This window comes from Scyliorhinus canicula, chromosome 5 (assembly GCF_902713615.1).
Source record: "Scyliorhinus canicula chromosome 5, sScyCan1.1, whole genome shotgun sequence".
Taxonomy (NCBI): Eukaryota; Metazoa; Chordata; class Chondrichthyes; order Carcharhiniformes; family Scyliorhinidae; genus Scyliorhinus; species Scyliorhinus canicula.
This window is the reverse complement of record NC_052150.1, coordinates 140,500,340-140,518,056: the sequence shown is the minus strand read 5'-3', so window position 1 is coordinate 140,518,056 and position 17,717 is coordinate 140,500,340. Positions and strand designations below refer to the sequence as shown.

At 47.4% G+C, this 17,717-nt stretch overlaps 1 protein-coding gene across 1 annotated transcript in view; it reads left to right on the top strand.

Moving 5' to 3' along the window:
* Positions 1-17,717, top strand: part of LOC119966299 (adenylate cyclase type 1-like) — a 419,500-nt gene that overhangs the window by 334,024 nt on the left and 67,759 nt on the right. The window contains 3 exon segments of the mRNA XM_038797774.1: positions 10,759-10,875; positions 13,627-13,773; positions 13,900-13,998. Coding sequence (XP_038653702.1) covers positions 10,759-10,875; positions 13,627-13,773; positions 13,900-13,998 — 363 coding nt within the window.

Below are 17,717 nucleotides of genomic sequence, written 5' to 3'. Positions count from 1 at the left end.
TACCCGGCAATGTGGAAATTGCCCAGCTACGTTCTATCCACGAAAAGTAAAACAGATCCAACCCAGCCAAGTCTTGCCCCTTTCGATCATCAGCAAAGTGATGGAAGGAGTCATCAACAGTGCTATCAAGCGGCACTTACTCAGCAATAACCTGCTCACTGACGTTCAATTTGAGTTCCACAAGAGTCAATCAGCTCATGACCTTGTTATTTCCTTGGTTCAAACATGGACAAAAGGGCTGTAGTGAGAGTGCCATTGACATTGACATTAAGGCAGCATTTAAATGAGTCTGACACCAAGGAACCCTAGCAAAATTGCAGTCAATGGGAATAAGGGGGAACTAAAAGCAAAATACAACGAATACTGAAAATCTGAAATCAAAATAAAAAATGCTGGAAAGACTCAACAGGTCTGGCAGCATCTGGAGAGAGAAACAGAGTTAACTTTCCGAATATATATGATTTCTTCAGATCTAGAATAAGAGGGGAAACTCTCCCCTGGTTCAAGTCATACCGAGTACAAAGTACGATAGATGTGGTTATTGGAAGTCAAACATCTCAGTCCCTGGACACCACTGCATGAGATCCTCAGACAGTGTCTAAGGTCTAACCATCTCCAGCTGTTTCATTAATGACCTTTCCTCAGCCGCAGGGTCAGAAACGGGGATGTTCACTGCCAATTGCACAATGTTTAACACAATATTGTTGATCCTCCGATACTGATGCAGCCAACATCGATAGCTGCAAGACCTGGACAACATTCAGGCTTTACTGACAAGTGGGAAGTTACATTTGCATCACACAAGTGTTAGGCAATGACATTACCATTGCTGAGTCCTCCACGACCAACATCCTGGGGGTTACCACTGATCAGAAACTGAACTGGACTCGTCATATAAATGCTGTGGCTACCAGAGCAGATCAAAGGCTGAGAATCCTGCAATGAGGAACTCACATCCTGACTCCCCAAAGTCTGTCCACTATCTACAAGGCACAAGTCAGGAATATGATGGAATACTGTCCACTTTCCTGGATGAGTGCAGCTGCAATAACACTTGAGAAGCTTGATACCATCCAGGACAAAGCAGCCCCCTTGATTGGCACCCCATCCACCATCTTCAATATCCACTCCCTCCCCACTGATGAACAATGACAGCAGAACATACCATCTACAGGTTGCATTGCAGGAACTTATCAGGATCCAACAGCACCTTCCAAACTCATGATCTCTATCATCGAGAATAACAAGGGCAGCAGATACATGTGAACACCACCAACGGAAGGTTTCGCTCCAAGCAACATATTATCCTGACTTGGAAATGTATCACGTTCCTTCACTGTCACTGGGTCAAAAGCATGGAACCCCCTCTCTAACAACACTGTTGGTGTACTTACACCACAAGGAATGTAGCAAAACAAGAAGGCAGCTCAACACCAGCTTCTGAAGGACTGTTAGAAATGGGAAGTAAATATTGGCCTAGCAACACCCACATAAGAATAAAAGAACTGGGGGAGTTTCTGGTTTCGGTTATTTTCAGAAGGACTAAGGATCCTGTGAAAATTTGGTTACGTTGCTTGCTGGGCTGCATCTTCAGTATTTATAGTGTGGTTTTATTTTAGTTTTGATTTAAACCCTTCTGCTTTAAAAGTTTAGTATAATTGTTATTTAGACATTTCTCAGTTCAAATATATTGGGCTGGGGTCTTTGTCGGCCGTTACTGGAATTGGAAACGTGATTGGGCGGCGAATCAGTTCTGACACCGAACTCACGGGGAGCATCAGTTTCACGCCAAACTGCAATCCCCTATCACCTCGACAGTAGCATTAATGCATTCCAGAATGAACTCACATTAAACGGTGTCGGCATATTGTTAGCGGGTCTGACTGAGTATTCTCTGGGGCCTCTGCGATTCTCCATCTCCACTGGGGTGAATTCCCGACAGCGAGGTTCACTTATGCTTTTAAAAATCGTGAAACTGGCGCCATGGCTGATGAGGAAGAGAGAGGAGGTAGGACATGGAGAGGCGTGACCGGGGCTGCTGGGCTAGGCACAGGCAGGGCTGTCTGAAGAGGGGGGTCCTGCCAGAGCTGGGGCGGGGTGGTGGCACGGGAAATGGACGTGGATCCCGGGTAACCATGCACGAGATTGGGGCGGTGCCCAGGCACGGACTGCCATTGCCGCGTCATGCAAGGCAGCCATCTTGCTCCGCACACCATTGACCACCCACCTTGGCCTTGGTTCTGCAGAGCGACACCGGCTGTATCTGATTGGGAATGAGGGTATAAACCATGCTAACATGTCGGAATTTCACCCCCTGCAGACAATGAATTTTGGAATTGAACCAGCATTGGTAGCCTTCCTGCTGGTCGACGCAGCCCTGGAGAATGCTCTGCGCTGTACGAGCCAGAGCTGCTCAAATAGGAGGAAGCTCCGGTAGCGGAGCCTGCAGCAGCGGAACATGAGGCAGCCGTTGGGGATGGAGAGCCGGCCACCCAACAGGCCGAGGGGGAGGAGAAGGAAGAGGGCGGGGTGCAAAATAGCTGCCACATGAGGCCAGGGGGGTATGGGGGAGGACACCCGTCTCTGGTGGCCGTCAAGGTGATGGCCGCCCTGAACTTTTACGCCATGGCGTCCTTCCAGCCGCTAAGTGGGGACCTTCCTGGGATCCCACAGACCTAGGTGGACAGGTGCATCCGCGCCATCACGGAGGCACATATGCCCAGTCAGCAAAATATATCAAATTCAATGTGGACTGAACCTACCCGGGTGCTTGATCAGTCGGACTCGCCGCCATTGACGGGATGCCCCAAGTCCAGGGGGTGATCGGCAGGATGCATGTCACTCTATGACCACCTGGCTGTTGTACACAAACTGAAAGGGCTTCCATTCGATGAACGTGAAGCTGGTGTGTGACCATCAGATGCGCATCATACACGAATGCGCAAGATACCCGGGAAGTGTGCACGCCACTATAATCCTGATTCACTCGACAATTCCCAGCCTCTTCGAGAGCCCTTGGGCTGGGGGGGTTGATTCCTGGGTGACTGGTGTTATCCACTGCGGTCGTGGCTGATGACACCTATCCGGAGGCCACTGACCGACGTGGAGACCCGTTACAATGACAACCATGCAGCGACCAAGGGCGGGATCGAGCGATGCTTTGGCATCCTGAAGCTGTGGTTCAGGTTCCTGGACCGCTCTGCAGGGGCTGCCCGCTTTGTGGCAGGGGGGAGGGGAGGATCAGCAGGACATGAGGCAGAGGAGGCTGGTGGGTGGGGGGTGGGTGGGGTAGTCCGAGGTGCTGCGGTGGTCCGGCATCTCTCCTGCGGAACTCACCAGCATGGGTCACATCACCACCTCCTCCCTCGGGGTGCCCAATGACTCTCGAGCTACTCCATGGGACAGGGGTGTGAGTGGAGCTATTCCATGAGGCTCCCTTGTCACCTAGCACTACCAGTCCTGGAGGCCCACTCTCATCTCGGCCAAAGTCTGCATGCACGCGGCCATGAGCATAGGGAGTGGACCATCTCCATCCAGGGCTGCGGTGCTTCATGCTGTGACTGTCCCAACACTTTATTGGTATGTGCCACATCAGCCAGTGACTGTGCAATCTCCCTCTGGGACTGGACCACCTCCCTCTGTCTGTGCCACGTCGGCCAGTGCCTGGGCAATGCCACCGACACTCCCAGTCATGTGACTGGACCACGTTCAGGAGCGCCACTGAAATGTGCAGGTGGCTCTAGCACGTATCTGCCAGTTAGAGGGCAGCCCTGCCCTTGGCCTCCGCCACCCCCTACACAGAATGCCCCAGGCTTTGGACATGCTGATCCACAGCCAAAACCCTTGCCCCCCAAGGCCTCCACCACGGACACCACCCGTGTGGTGTTGGCCTGGATGGCACTCATGGTCGGCACCGCCTCCTGCTCCTGCACATGGTTGGACTCGTTCACCTGCGCCTGTAAGTGCTGGATGCTCGCTGAAAACCCCTCATGTAGTCCCTGGCTCTGCGACTGCATCTCCACAATTGATGCTCTGTCCGTTCCAGAAGCCCAAAACCCATCTGGACGGCAGCTGTACCCTGGGGTCGGCCCGCCCTCCAACCGTCCTCCCCCTCGGGGGTTCCTGCCAGAGCATCTGTGCAGTGCCCAACCGAGGTGAATGTCTCTGGGATGGTGGAGGGTTTTTGAGACAGCTGTGTCAACATCGGATTCGAGCTCCAGAGTGGCTTGGGTCTCAGGCAGATGGCTTCACTCCGTGTCAGTGTCATCATCGCTGCTCGGCACATGGGGGCATTTCAGGCTGAGACTGGGGGCGGGGCACCAGAATGACCTGCCCCATCACTAGCAGCTCCTGCAAGACACCAGACAAGATGCATAATTAGGCCGGGAGGGTGTGATGGTGGTCTGGGGTTGAGGGTGGTTTGGGTGTGGTGTGAGGGTGCTGTGAGGTGAGGGAGGTTTGACGAAATGGTGGGAGGGGGGCGGTTGACACACTTGTCACGGGGAACGGAAACGGGGTCTCACATCCTCGCACGAGGCTGATCTCCATCCTGGTGACTTCCCTTTCCTCTGGCCCACTGACCATGTCCAGGGCCAGGTGCTCTGCCACGATGAGGGGCCGCAAGTCCAATGCTCCCCCTGCATTCTTTTCCCACTTCCTGGGTGGGGTGGGGGGGGGGGGGGGGGGGGGGGGGAACAGAAAATACACAAAGTTAGTCAGTCCGACGCATGCAACCCAGGGGGTGGGTAGCTGATGGCTTCAGTGGCCAGGGAACCTGGCCATGGCAGCCTGTATGGGTGCCGGCATGTGGTGCAAATGGGTTTCGGCCGCCCTCCGGGTATGGGGTGGGGGTTGGCGCCAGGGGCACAGAGCTGTCTACTCACCCTGGTCACCCTGAGGAGGTCGTGCAGGTTTTTACAGCACTGCAGGCTGGTCTAGACGATGTTACTCATGGCACTGATGGCCTCTTCCACTTGCCCTCAGCATGGCGAATGGTGGCGGCTGACAGCCACCTTCCCACCACGGGGTATAGTGTGACCTGCCTCTTCTCCACAGTGTCCAGAAGGGTCATGAGCTTGACGTCCCTAAATCCTGGATCTGCTCACCTTGCTTCCAATATGTTGGCTGCCATGGTGTGCGTGGGGAGTGATGTGCATATATGTGGCTGCAGCTTGTCAGCCTCCTGAATCCCTGCAGTGCAGGAGGAGGTCATTTGGCTCATCGAGTCTGACGTACCCTCCGAAAGAGAAGCCTACCTCTGCTCAATCCCACACCCTATCTCCCCTCTAACCTTTGGACACTTAGGAACAACGTAACATGTCCACTCCACCTGACCCCAACATCTTCAGACTGTGGAAGGAAACTTAAGCACCCGGAGGAAACTCATGCTGACAGGTGGGAGAACTTGCAAACTCTACACAGCCCGTCACCCTGTGGTCGGAATTGAACCTGGGCGCCTGGCACTGTGAAGCAGCAGTTCTAAACACTGTGTCACTGGACTCGATGCAAATCTCGGCCAAATTGGTTTCAATAGGCAATAGATAGCTCAAATGAGTGAACAGGTAGGTGACAGACAGAGTTTGGCATGGTGAAATGTTAAGTTATTCATTTCGGTAGGAAAAATATTTAAAAATTGAATATTTTTAAATGGTGATGAAGTATTAAATGCAGGTGTTCAGAGTGATTTAGAAGTCCTTGTGCAAGAGAGTCAGATATAGATATATCAAGCAATGAGGAAGGTAAATTATTCGCAAGAGGGTTTATCCGATAGAGTTTAGGAGAGAGCGAATCACATTGAAACATAAGGAGCGGGGTTCTCCCACCCCCCGCCGGGTGGGAAAATCCCCAGGGGGGCGGCGTGAATCCTGCCCCGCCGCCCCGATGCTGGCTGCTGTATTCTCCGGCACCATTTTACAGGCGGGTCGGGATTCCCACCACGCTGGTCAGGTACCGTAGGCAGCGCACCCCCCCCCCCGGCGATTCTCCCGGCCCCGATTTGCCGAGTGACCATCGATTTCTGGCCAGTCCCGCTGGCGTGAATCACTCAACTCCTGTACCGGAGGGACCTGGCAGGTAAGTTGGTGGGGACAGTCTTCGGGGGGGCTCGGGGGGATCCGACCCTGGGGGGGGGGGGGGGGGGTTGGGAGGGGGGGGGGGTGCAGGGTAGCCTAGCCCATGATCGGGGCCCACTGATCTGCGGGTGGGCTTGATCCTGGGGGGCACTCCTTTCTTCTGCGCCGGCCCCTGTTGGGCTCCGCCATGGCCAGTGCGGAGAAGAGAACATGTGCGGAATCATGCTGGCGGTTCCGCACATGCCCGAGATCACGCCGGCCTTTCGGCGCATGCACGAACTCCCTTCGGCACCGGCTGGAGAGGCGCCAACCATTCCAACGTCCACCTAGCCCCCGAAAGTGCAGAGAATTCCGCATTTTTGGGGGCTGTTGACACCGGAGTGGTTGGCGCCGGTTCTCCTGCCGGCGTGGGAACTTAGTCCCCAGAATGGAGAATCCCTGCCAAGTGTTTGAGAGTATTTGTCAGGGTAGATGCTGAGAAGTTGTCTCCTGGCTGGAGAGTCTCAACCTCGGGGATATAGTCTCAGGATAAAAGAATGGCCATTTTGGTCTGAGATAGAACATAGAACATAGAACAGTACAGGCCCTTCATGTTGTGCCGAGCAATGATCACCCTACTCAAACCCACGTATCCACCCTATACCCGTAACCCAACAACCCCCCCCCCCCTCCCTAACCTTACTTTTTAGGACACTACGGGCAATTTAGCATGGCCAATCCACCTAACCCGCACATCTTTGGACTGTGGGAGGAAACCGGAGCACCCGGAGGAAACCCACACACACGGGGAGGACGTGCAGACTCCACACAGACAGTGACCCAGCTGGGAACTGAACCTGGGACCCTGGAGCTGTGAAGCATTTATGCTAACCACCATGCTACCGTGCTGCCCTCTAATTTATTTATTTTCACTGAGGTCTATGAACCTTTGTAATTCTCTACCTGAGAGGATGTATATACTCAGACCTGTGATCAATACACCTTTGGATTCTAAAGAAATCAGGGGATAATGGAATCAGGTGGGAAAGTGGAGTTGAAGTCGAGGACCACTCACAATCTTATCAAATGGTACAGCAGACTTGGGAGATTTTATGGTTTACTTTTATTCCTATTCTTTATTTGCCCTTCTTTGCATGCCGTGGTCATCACAGCTGAGGCCCGTTGTGCACTCACCTGATCGTTGACTATCCCTCAATAGAAGATGATGTCTACTCAGGGTCATATGCCTTTGTGTGACGGAACAGGCCAATTCTCGACGTGGACATTATTGAGCACATGTGTTCAATGCACCCAAGTCAGTGATACACACATCATGAGAAGCAGCAATCCCAGAAATTTTTTCTCACAGAAGGTTGTGAATCATTGGAACTCTCTTCTCTAGAGAGCGGTGGACGCAGGATCATTGCAAATTTTTCATGCAGCGATGGATTAAACTACCAAGTCAGTCAAAGGTTATTGGGGGTAGGGATATGGACTTGAGGCCACAATCAGATCAGTCGTGATCTTATTAATGTCAGAGCAGGCTCGAGGGGCCAAGTGGCCTACTCCTGCTCCTAATTCATATGTTTTTATGTATTTAATAAAAGTGCCAGCAGCTAGGAGAAGCAACTGTGAAAAATTCTACACTGCAGAGACTGTGGAAATCCAGCATTCAAGGATGGCCTGATTTAATTCAGAATGTCCAGGAACATGGGAGACCATTTTAGCCACATTGGAATCAGTTAGGCACTCTCAACACGTCATCTTGAAAGGCAGGCTGGTCATCATACTGGAATCTTTGCGACTGAATATTCTTCAACTTTATCACTCACATACTGGCATAGGTTAGATGACAAGGCTTGTAAGAGAGATGGTTTATTGGCCAGGCATGAATAATGACATTGAAGTCATCATCAAGAAGTGTGAGGCATGTCAAGAGCTTATGCCAAGCCAGCACAAATCACCATTGGTTCTGTATGAAGTTCTTACACTTCCTAGGTCCAAAATCACATCCAACCTCTTTTATGTCCATGATTCGAACCATCATCATTGTTGACTACTTTACCAAGCATCCCATTATTTGACATAGAACATACAGTGCAGAAGGAGGCCATTCGGCCCATCGAGTCTGTGCCGACCCACTTAAGCCCTCACTTCCACCCTATCTCCGTAACCCAATAACCCCTCCTAACCGTTTTGGACACTAAGGGCAATTTTTGCATGACCAATCGACCTAACCTGCACGTCTTTGGACTGTGGGAGGAAACCGGAGCTCCCGGAGGAAACTCACGCAGACACGGGGAGAATGTGCAGACGCCTCACAGACAGTGACCCAGTGGGGAATCGAACGTGGGACTCTGGTGCTGTGAAACCACAGTGCTAGCCACTTGTGCTACCGTGCTGCCCTAATATCTGAACAATATGTCAAAAAAAACAGTTACACAATCTCTGTGCTATTTTCAGTTTATTTGATGTGCCTAGAAAGTTAATGCAATTTATTGGTCACCCATTTCAGGATACGTGTGAGAAGTGGAATATCGACCACACTTCTCTTCATTATCCTAACATGGCTTAAGTGAAATCCCTAATTCTCAAATGTAGACAGATTAAACAACATCAGCGCATTGCAATGTTACATCTGAGAGTGACCCCTCTGGTGGAGGGGGAATCCGGTCCTGGGGGGGCCTCCAAGGTGGCCTGGCCCGCGACCGGGGCCTACCGATCGGCGGGCCGGCTTGTCCTGGTGGAGGCCTATGTTTCTCCACGCCGGGCCCCTGTAGCTCTCCACCATGTTGCGTCAGGGCTGGCACGGAGAAGGAAACCCATGCGCATGCACAAATTCGTGGTATCGGCAGCTGGAGCAGCATGAGGCTCTCCAGTGCCATGCTGGCTCTTTGTGAGGCGCAGGATCGCTGCTCCCAGAGGCCTGTTGACGTCGTTGTAAAACGCGACAGCGTTTACGACGGCGTCAACACTTAGCCTCAGGATCAGAGAATCCTGCCCCTCATGTTTAGTGGATGAGTGTGTATCAATTTACCCACTCTTATCTATTCTTCCACAAAATAGACTAGCTATTTTTAAAATGACAAGAGAAGATGACCATTGTGCATGATAAAAATGTAGGAACAGAATTGCCAAGTTAACAATTGGGACATATTCACATCCAGGATCCCATAGAAGCTCTGTGGTAACCAGCTGAGGTCACAAGGATTTGTTCAGAGCCAAAGATCTATGAAGTCATTACACACACAGGCGGAACAGTGAGGCATATCTGAGGACAAATCCGATCCATTCCAGTTCCGAAAATACCACACGATTATACTGCATCATGAATAAAATCCCAAATGAAACCGGGAACAACATCCATAAATGACAATCAAACGATCACTGTGAACAATTAAAGAAATCCCCAAAAACAAGTTACCATTGCAAGATCTGAGCATAGCAGCAGATTACGTCTGTGCTTCAGAGGCTCATAGATTCACCAGTTCCATGCACTTAAGTAATTTAAAAAATATTTTTATTCATCCGTGGGATGTGGGCGTCGCTGGCTGGGCCAGCAGTTATTGACCATCCAAGAGGGCATTTAAGAGTCAACCACATGCTGTGGGTCTGGAGTCACATGTAGGCCAAACCAGGTAAGGATGACAGATGTCCTTCCCTAAAGAAAATTAGTGAATGTTTTTTACGTCAATCGACAATAGGTTCATGGTCACCTTTAGACTTTTAATTCTAGACTTTTATTAAATTCAAATTTCACCATCTGCCATGGCGGGATTCAAACCCGGGTCCCCAGAGCATGACCCTAGGTCTCTGGATTAGTAATTCAGCGACAATACCACAACACCACTGCTTTCCCAATGGGAGCTGAACATGTACTTCTTTGGAAGGGGGAAAAGTATGGAAATTGCAATATGGCAGCATGACATCACCAGAAAAGAAATGTGTCATGTGATCCAGTCTTAGTTTCAATTTTGCTATGAGCAGAGCACAACCTCACACAGCTCCTAATGTCTCTGATCTATACAACAATGCAGGACTGTTTTGAGGAGGTGGCATGGTGGCACAGTGGTTCATACTGCTGCCTCATGGCGGCGAGGACCCAGGTTCGATCCCAGCCCAGGTCGCTGTCCGTGTGGAGTTTGCACATTCTCCCCGTATCTGCGTGGGTCTCACCCCCACAACCTAAAGATGTGCAGGGTAGGTTGAATGGTGACGCTAAATTGCCCCTTAATTGGGAAAAAAAGAATTGGGTATTTAACATTGATTAAAATAAGATTGTTTTCAGGTGCCTAGTCTTAATAAATGAACCCACAATGTGTTTACCCAATCCCTTATGAGTGATTGATGCCTTCTGTCTTGTACAATAAATAAGCCCAAGGCATTGTATAATTATAATAACACAATGGTCAATAATTTCCTCAGACTCCACCACTATAATCCAGGTGAGTGTTCATCAGAAACTCCTGATTACATGTATAAAAGGGGTTTTGCAAAGATTAAGCCCAGAGGAAATTTCTGACCATTGTAAACACAGGAAATCTTTCACCAAAGAACTCTTACAGTTCATTAAACAAATACTTTAATAAAGATATAATCATATTTCTTCACAATTTCTGAGGTGCAATGTTTGTATCGCTGGTCATTATGAACACTTTGTCATAACTCAATGCCTCTATCAACACATTTAATATATTTTTTCTTTCAGGCTGAAGAAGAGAGAGATGATATGGAGCGAGTAAAGCTTGACAACAAACGGATTCTCTTCAATTTACTTCCAGCACATGTTGCACAACACTTTTTACTGTCCAATCCCCGAAATATGGTGAGAGAAACCTCTTAGTAAAATCTTTTTCAGTTCAACAAATTGTGATTGAAATTTGAAGAAAAATATTTCAGCTACAGCTGCAGAATATTAACTACTAGCACATTATGTTTTATTTAACTGAATCATAGTACTGCTCTATTTGATTGGGAATGCTACCACTGTTGTTAGAGATTATTACTTATTTTAATTCAATTGAAGGGATGGCACAGTGACACAGTGGTTAGCAGTGCTGCCTCACCTATCCAGGGACCCGGGTTCAATTCCAGCCTCGGGTGACTGTGTGTGGCGTTTGCACTTTCTCCCTGTGTCGGCGTGGGTTTCCTCCAGGTGCTCTGGTTTCCTCCCACAGTTCAAAGATGTGCAAGTTAGATGGATTAGCCACGCTAATTCTAAAATCTATGAATTGATTTTTAAATGTTCTTCATTTAAAGTAAAAAGCAATGAAAATATCTTTGTCATAACACGTTCATCTGAAACTGGAACTATGCAGAGTTTACTTTATTTTTCATTACATAATACACCACTGAATGTATTGGTGAACAAGAGAAAGTTTATCGAAATATCATACCAAATTATTTTGTTAATCCTGGATCGTTATCAACTGGACTGACTTCTAAGAATTATAGTTGACCCTAGACCCCAACAGTCCAGAGCTTAGCCAACCTTGCACCAAGGCTCATTGGTTGACTTCCCAATGAGGGGATCGGAGAATTACGGGAGGGCAACGTCGCACCTTGATACCTTGTCACTACCAGCCTGGCACCCTGGCTGTAACACAGCCGGCCTGGCAGTGTCACCGGTTACCCTGGCTGTGCCAGGCTGGCAGTGCCAGGGTGCCCAGGTGCCAGAGGGAGTGAAAGGTGACACCCTGCCCAGTGCTTGACCACCCTGAGGCCTCAACACCCCAGCAAGACACCTCCCACTGCCCCCCCCCCCCTCCCCCGAGGTGCCATCATGTCCAGATCACGACTTTGTAAACCGGTATCAAACTGCGCCCGGTTGAGGCCTTCTTCGTGCGGGTTGAATCCCGGGATTAATTGGGTGCGCGCATATTTAAATGAGCCAAATGGATCATTTTAATATGCCTTCCTGGATCTCGCCCAGCGAGAGAAAAATCCAGATCACAACACGAGATTCATGACGTGTTTCAAGTGTTGTGAACCTCGATTCAGGCCTCTAGCGAGATTCAACGTCCTCATCCTGACATCAAGCCGGGCATGACGGGGCAGCTGAATCGTGCCCACAGACAGGTTAAGTAAGTGGACAGCAAGGTGACAGGTGGAATATAATATGAGGAAGATGGACTTTATTCAGTTTGGTGGTGACAATATAAAAACAGATTTTTTTTGAAAAGCGTGAAACTTGTAAATGTGAATACTCAGATGCTAGTTAGATATATACCAACAAGGAACACAGTTAGAATTCAGGTACAGCAAGCAAATGGAAAGGCAAATGGCATGTTGGCCGTTATTACAAGGATTTTGGAGTGCAAGAATAAAGAAGTCTTACTACAATTGCACAGAGCTTTGGTGAGACCACACCTGAGATATTGTGTGCAGTTTTGGTCTTCATATTTAAGAAAGGATATACTTACATTGGAAGCGCTCCAGCAAATATTAACCGGATTGACCCCTAGTATGAGAGGACTGTCCTACAAGAGGCTTAGGTAACAGGGTCTATATTCTCTGAGATTTAGAAGAATGAAAGGTGATCTAATTGAAATTCAGGCTTCTGATAGGGCATGGTAGACATTGTGGGGGTGTTTTCCCTCGCTGGGGAATCTAGCACGGGGGCAACGTTTAGGGATTAGATGACAAGAAATCTCTTCACTCAGAGGGTTGTGAATCTTTGTAAATGTCTACCTCGGAGGGTTATGAATGCTCCATCATTGAATATATACGGCTGGGATAGACAGATTTTCAGCCTATCAGGGAATCGAGGGAAATGGGAGCAGGTAGGGAAATGGAGTTGTAGCCAAAGATTAGCCGTGATTAGATTGAATGGTGGAGAAGGTTCAACAGACTGTTTGGTCTATTTCTGCTCCTAATTGATATGTTATTTGCCTTTAACAAATCTGTCTGCCTGTCATTTGTTAAACCCATAGTTTTCAAATGACAAATTTTGTTGCAAATTGTCTACAAACATTGCTCCACCACTGATGTTAGCCTGGCTGGCCTGCATTTCCCAGGTCTACCATACTTTACTTTTATTTTTAATTGGATTGTAACAGTTGCAAACGTACATGGTACAGCAGGAGTGGTTAATTCATGGTGAGAACAGAGCAGTTACTATTACAGTCGAAATACGTGAGCATTTAATATTTCCTGTCGATATCTGAAGAATTACTGTAACTCTGAGTACCTCTAGTGGAACAATGCAGCAACTACAATGTTCCCATCAACTTATCCCCTTGTCGCTCTCTATTTTGGTTATCAGGTAGTGAGAGGAGGAAAGACTTGAGCAAGATCACCTTCGTAATGTAGTGTGCTTTTTAGCTAATCAAAGTAGAAACAGAACACGTTCATCTGTCCACAGCGATACAGAAAAGAATACAAGGGCAGGAATTGCACACGGCTGAGTTCTTCTCTGAACATTTAAGACTGTCAAACAAAATTCCTCTCAGTGGCAGTCATAATTTACTTTTGGTTTATTCAGTGTCAAGAAGGGGACATGATTGTTATACTCTCCTTTTCAACTATACGTTTCATCCCATATTACACTTTATCTCCTGTGTATTATTTTTTGCAGGACCTCTATTACCAGTCATATTCACAAGTGGGCGTGATGTTTGCCTCAATTCCAAATTTTAATGACTTTTATATTGAGCTGGATGGTAATAACATGGGAGTTGAATGTTTGCGTCTCTTGAATGAAATAATAGCTGACTTTGACGAGGTACATTTAATTCTACATCAATCACTTCTATATAATAAAAGTCTTGATTTATAAAATATTTGAATGCGGCTCCAAATACTTAATAATTCTTGTAAATATGTTTACATCTTTCTTTTGGTGTCGAAGCTAATGGACAAGGAATGCTATAAGGATATAGAGAAAATCAAAACAATTGGCAGCACTTACATGGGAGCAGTTGGACTTGTACCCACAACTGGGACAAAGGTGAGCAATTTGGTTTTTATGCTTTCCTGTTAATCGTCAGTCATTGGGCAGAATTTCACTTCGGCAGGCAATTATAGTCTTATTGAAGTCAACAGTTTGCTGTGTTTCACGGCGACATCACGGGGCAGTAAAATTTAATCCATTATTTCTGAGCAGACACAGGGGGATCTGTCAAACAGTTGCATCTTATTTCCACAAATACAAGGATTAAACCACAAATACCTGCGAGCAATGAAGAAAGGATACAAACCAAACTTGATCTGATATCTCAATGTTGTGACACAGCAAGTTGGATTTTGTTTTCCTGTTTAGTTGGTTTGTAACGGTGGAGTTCAGCATTGCTGTAATTTGATTTGATTTGATTGTCATATGCACCAAAGTACAGTGAAGAGTATTTTTCTGTGGCCAAGGGAACGTACACAGTACGTATATAGTAGACAAAAAAGAATAATCGACAGAGTACATTGACAAATGGTACATCGACAAACAGTGATTGGTTACAGTGCAGGACAAGGGGCCAAACAAAGCAAATACATGAGCAAGAATAGCATAGGGCATCGTGAATAGTGTTCTTACTGGGAACAGATCAGTCCAAGGGAGAGTCATTGAGGAGTCTAATAGCTGTGGGGAAGAAGCTGTTCCTATGTCTGGATGTGCGGGTCTTCAGACTTCTGTATCTTCTGGAAGAAGGCAAAGCCTGGGTAGGAGGGGGTCTCTGATAATGCTGGCTGCCTTCCTGAGGCAGCGGGACGTGTAGACAGAATCAAAGTGAGGGTGGCAAACTTGTGTGATGCATTGGGCTGAGTTCACCACACTTTGCAGTTTCTTGCGATCGTACCATTTGCAGTTGTCTAATGTTCACAGGCAGAATCAACTTGACATCTGATGATAAAGATGTTGTACATGTACCCCTTTAATGAAAGGTTTATCATTGAGTTTCAACATCATTTTGGCCTCAGCTTTCTAAATGCCAGCTGCTTTGAGTGGATGCAGTGCTTCCAGATTTGCATACACTCTATTAAGCTGCAAATAGTGTCCTATTTAAGACTGCATTTCATTGACTTGACTTGTGAAAATGTTGTTAATACAAGGTTGGAAAGAAATACTTTCATATGCATACAGCATTGACAGAAGCATCATTCAAAAAGTGTGACACCACACATATGTGAGATACAGCTTATCTCTTCTTATAGAATCAAAAGTTCTCCAATTCTTTGTAGAATTATACTACAGACGGAGACAGAAACAGAAAATACTGGAAATACTCTTGAATTAGGCTAAATCCATCAAGAGAACACAAGCTGATGCTAAGCAGGTGGATTTTTTTTTTCTGAACTGGAAGATATAACAAATGAGCTACATTTGTAAAGCAATAGAGAAAAAAAGATGCAGTGACAAGGCACACAGGAGAAATGAAATAGAGTGGCTTGTGAAGAGCTGAGCTACACAATGGCAGGTATTATTAGCTCCCATTGGCGACCATTTCACCGGCATCAGTGCTCCACCATCATTGTATTCCCTCACTATGCCCTTCCCCCATACACTTTGCCCCTTTTTAGCTCTTGCACTTTTAAAATGCTATTAATCTGTGATGTCCTCAAATTCAGAGGAAGGTTTCCACACTGAAAATCTCTCACCGGATGTTGCCCGACCATTTCTGCCATTTTCTCTTTTTGTTTCAGATGGTAACCACCCTTCAGTATTTTGCTTCTTCCTTCTATCAGAAATGAAGAATCTTCCTGCATGACAACGCACCCTCAATGCCCCAGCCAATGAAGGCAAGCATGCCGTATGCCTTCTTGACTACCTTCTCCACCTGTGTTGCCCCTTTCAGTGACCTGTGGACCTGTACACCTAGATCTCTCTGACTTTCAATACTCTTGAGGGTTCTACCATTCACTGTATATTCCCTACCTGTATTAGACCTTCCAAAATGCATTACCTCACATTTGTCCAGATTAAACTCCATCTGCCATCTCGCCGCCCAAGTCTCCAAACTATCTAAATCCTGCTGTATCCTCTGACAGTCCTCATCGCTATCCGCAATTCCACCAATCTTTGTGTCATCTGCAAACTTACTAATCAGATAAGTTACATTTTCCTCCAAATCATTTATATAGCAAAGGTCCCAGCATTGATCCCTGCGGAACACCACTCGTCACAGCTCTCCAATTAGAAAAGCACCCTTCCATTGCTACTCTCTGCCTTCTATGACCTAGCCAGTTCTGTATCCACCTTGCCAGCTCACCTTTGATATGTGTGACTTCACCTTTTGTACCAGTCTACCATGAGGGACCTTGTCAAAGGCCTTACTGAAGTCCATGTAGACAACATCCACTGCCCTACCTGCATCAATCATCTTAGTGACCTCTTTGAAAAAATCTATCAAGTTAGTGAGACATAACCTCCCCTTCACAAAACCACGCTGCCTCTCACTCCAAATGGGAGTAGATCCTCTCTCGAAGAATTCTCTCCAGTAATTTCGCTACCACTGATGTAAGACTCACTGTCCTTAGTCACCTGGATTATCCTTGCTTCTCTTCTTAAACAAAGGAACAACATTGGCTATTCTCCAGTCCTCCGGGACATCACCTGAAGACCGTGACGATCCAAAGATTTCTGTCAAGGCCTCAGCAATTTCCTCTCTAGCCTCCTTCAGTATTCTGGGGTAGATCCCATCAGGCCCTGGGGACTTATCTACCTTAATATTTTTCAAGATGCCCAACACCTCGTCTTTTTGGATCTCAATGTGACCCAGGCTATATACACACCCTTCTCCAGACTCAACATCCACCAATTCCTTCTGTTTGGTGAATACTGATGCACAGCATTCATTTAGTACCTCGCCCATTTCCTCTGGCTCCACACAGATATTCCCTTGCCTGTTCTTCAGTGGACCAACCCTTTCCCTGGCTACCCTCTTGTTTTTATGTATGTGTAAAAAGCCTTGGCCTTAACCCTATTGGCCAATGACTTTTTGTGACCCCTTCTAGCCCTCCTGAGTGAAATGAAATGAAATGAAATGAATGAAAATGACTTATTGTCACGAATAGGCTTCAAATTAAGTTACTGTGAAAAGCCCCTAGTCGCCACATTCTGGCGCCTGTTCGGGGAGGCTGTTACGGGAATCGAACCGTGCTGCTGACTTGCCTTGGTCTGCTTTCAAAGCCAGCGATTTAGCCCAGTGACCTAAACAGCCCCTGACTCCTTGCTTGAGTTCCTTCCCACTTTCCTTATATTCCACACAGGCTTCGTCTGTTCCCAGCCTTCTAGCCCTGACAAATGCCTCCTTTTCCTTTTTGACGCGGCTACAATATCTCTCGTTATCCAAGGTTCCTGAAATTTGCCGTATTTATCCTTCTTCCTCACAGGAACATGCCGGTCCTGAATTCCTTTCAACTGACATTTGAAAGCCTCCCACATGTCAGATGTCGATTCACCCTCAAACATCCGCCTCCAATCTAGGTTCTTCAGTTCCCGCCTAATATTGTTATAATTAGCATTCCCCCAATTTAGCACATTCACCCGAGGACCACTCTTATCCTTGTCCAGCAGCACTTTAAAACTTACTGAATTGTGGTCACTGTTCCTGAAATGCTCCCCTACTGAAACTTCTACCACCTGGCCGGGCTCATTCCCCAATACCAGGTCCAGTACAGCCCCTTCCCTAGTTGGACTGTCTACATGTTGTTTTAAGAAGCCCTCCTGGATGCTCCTTA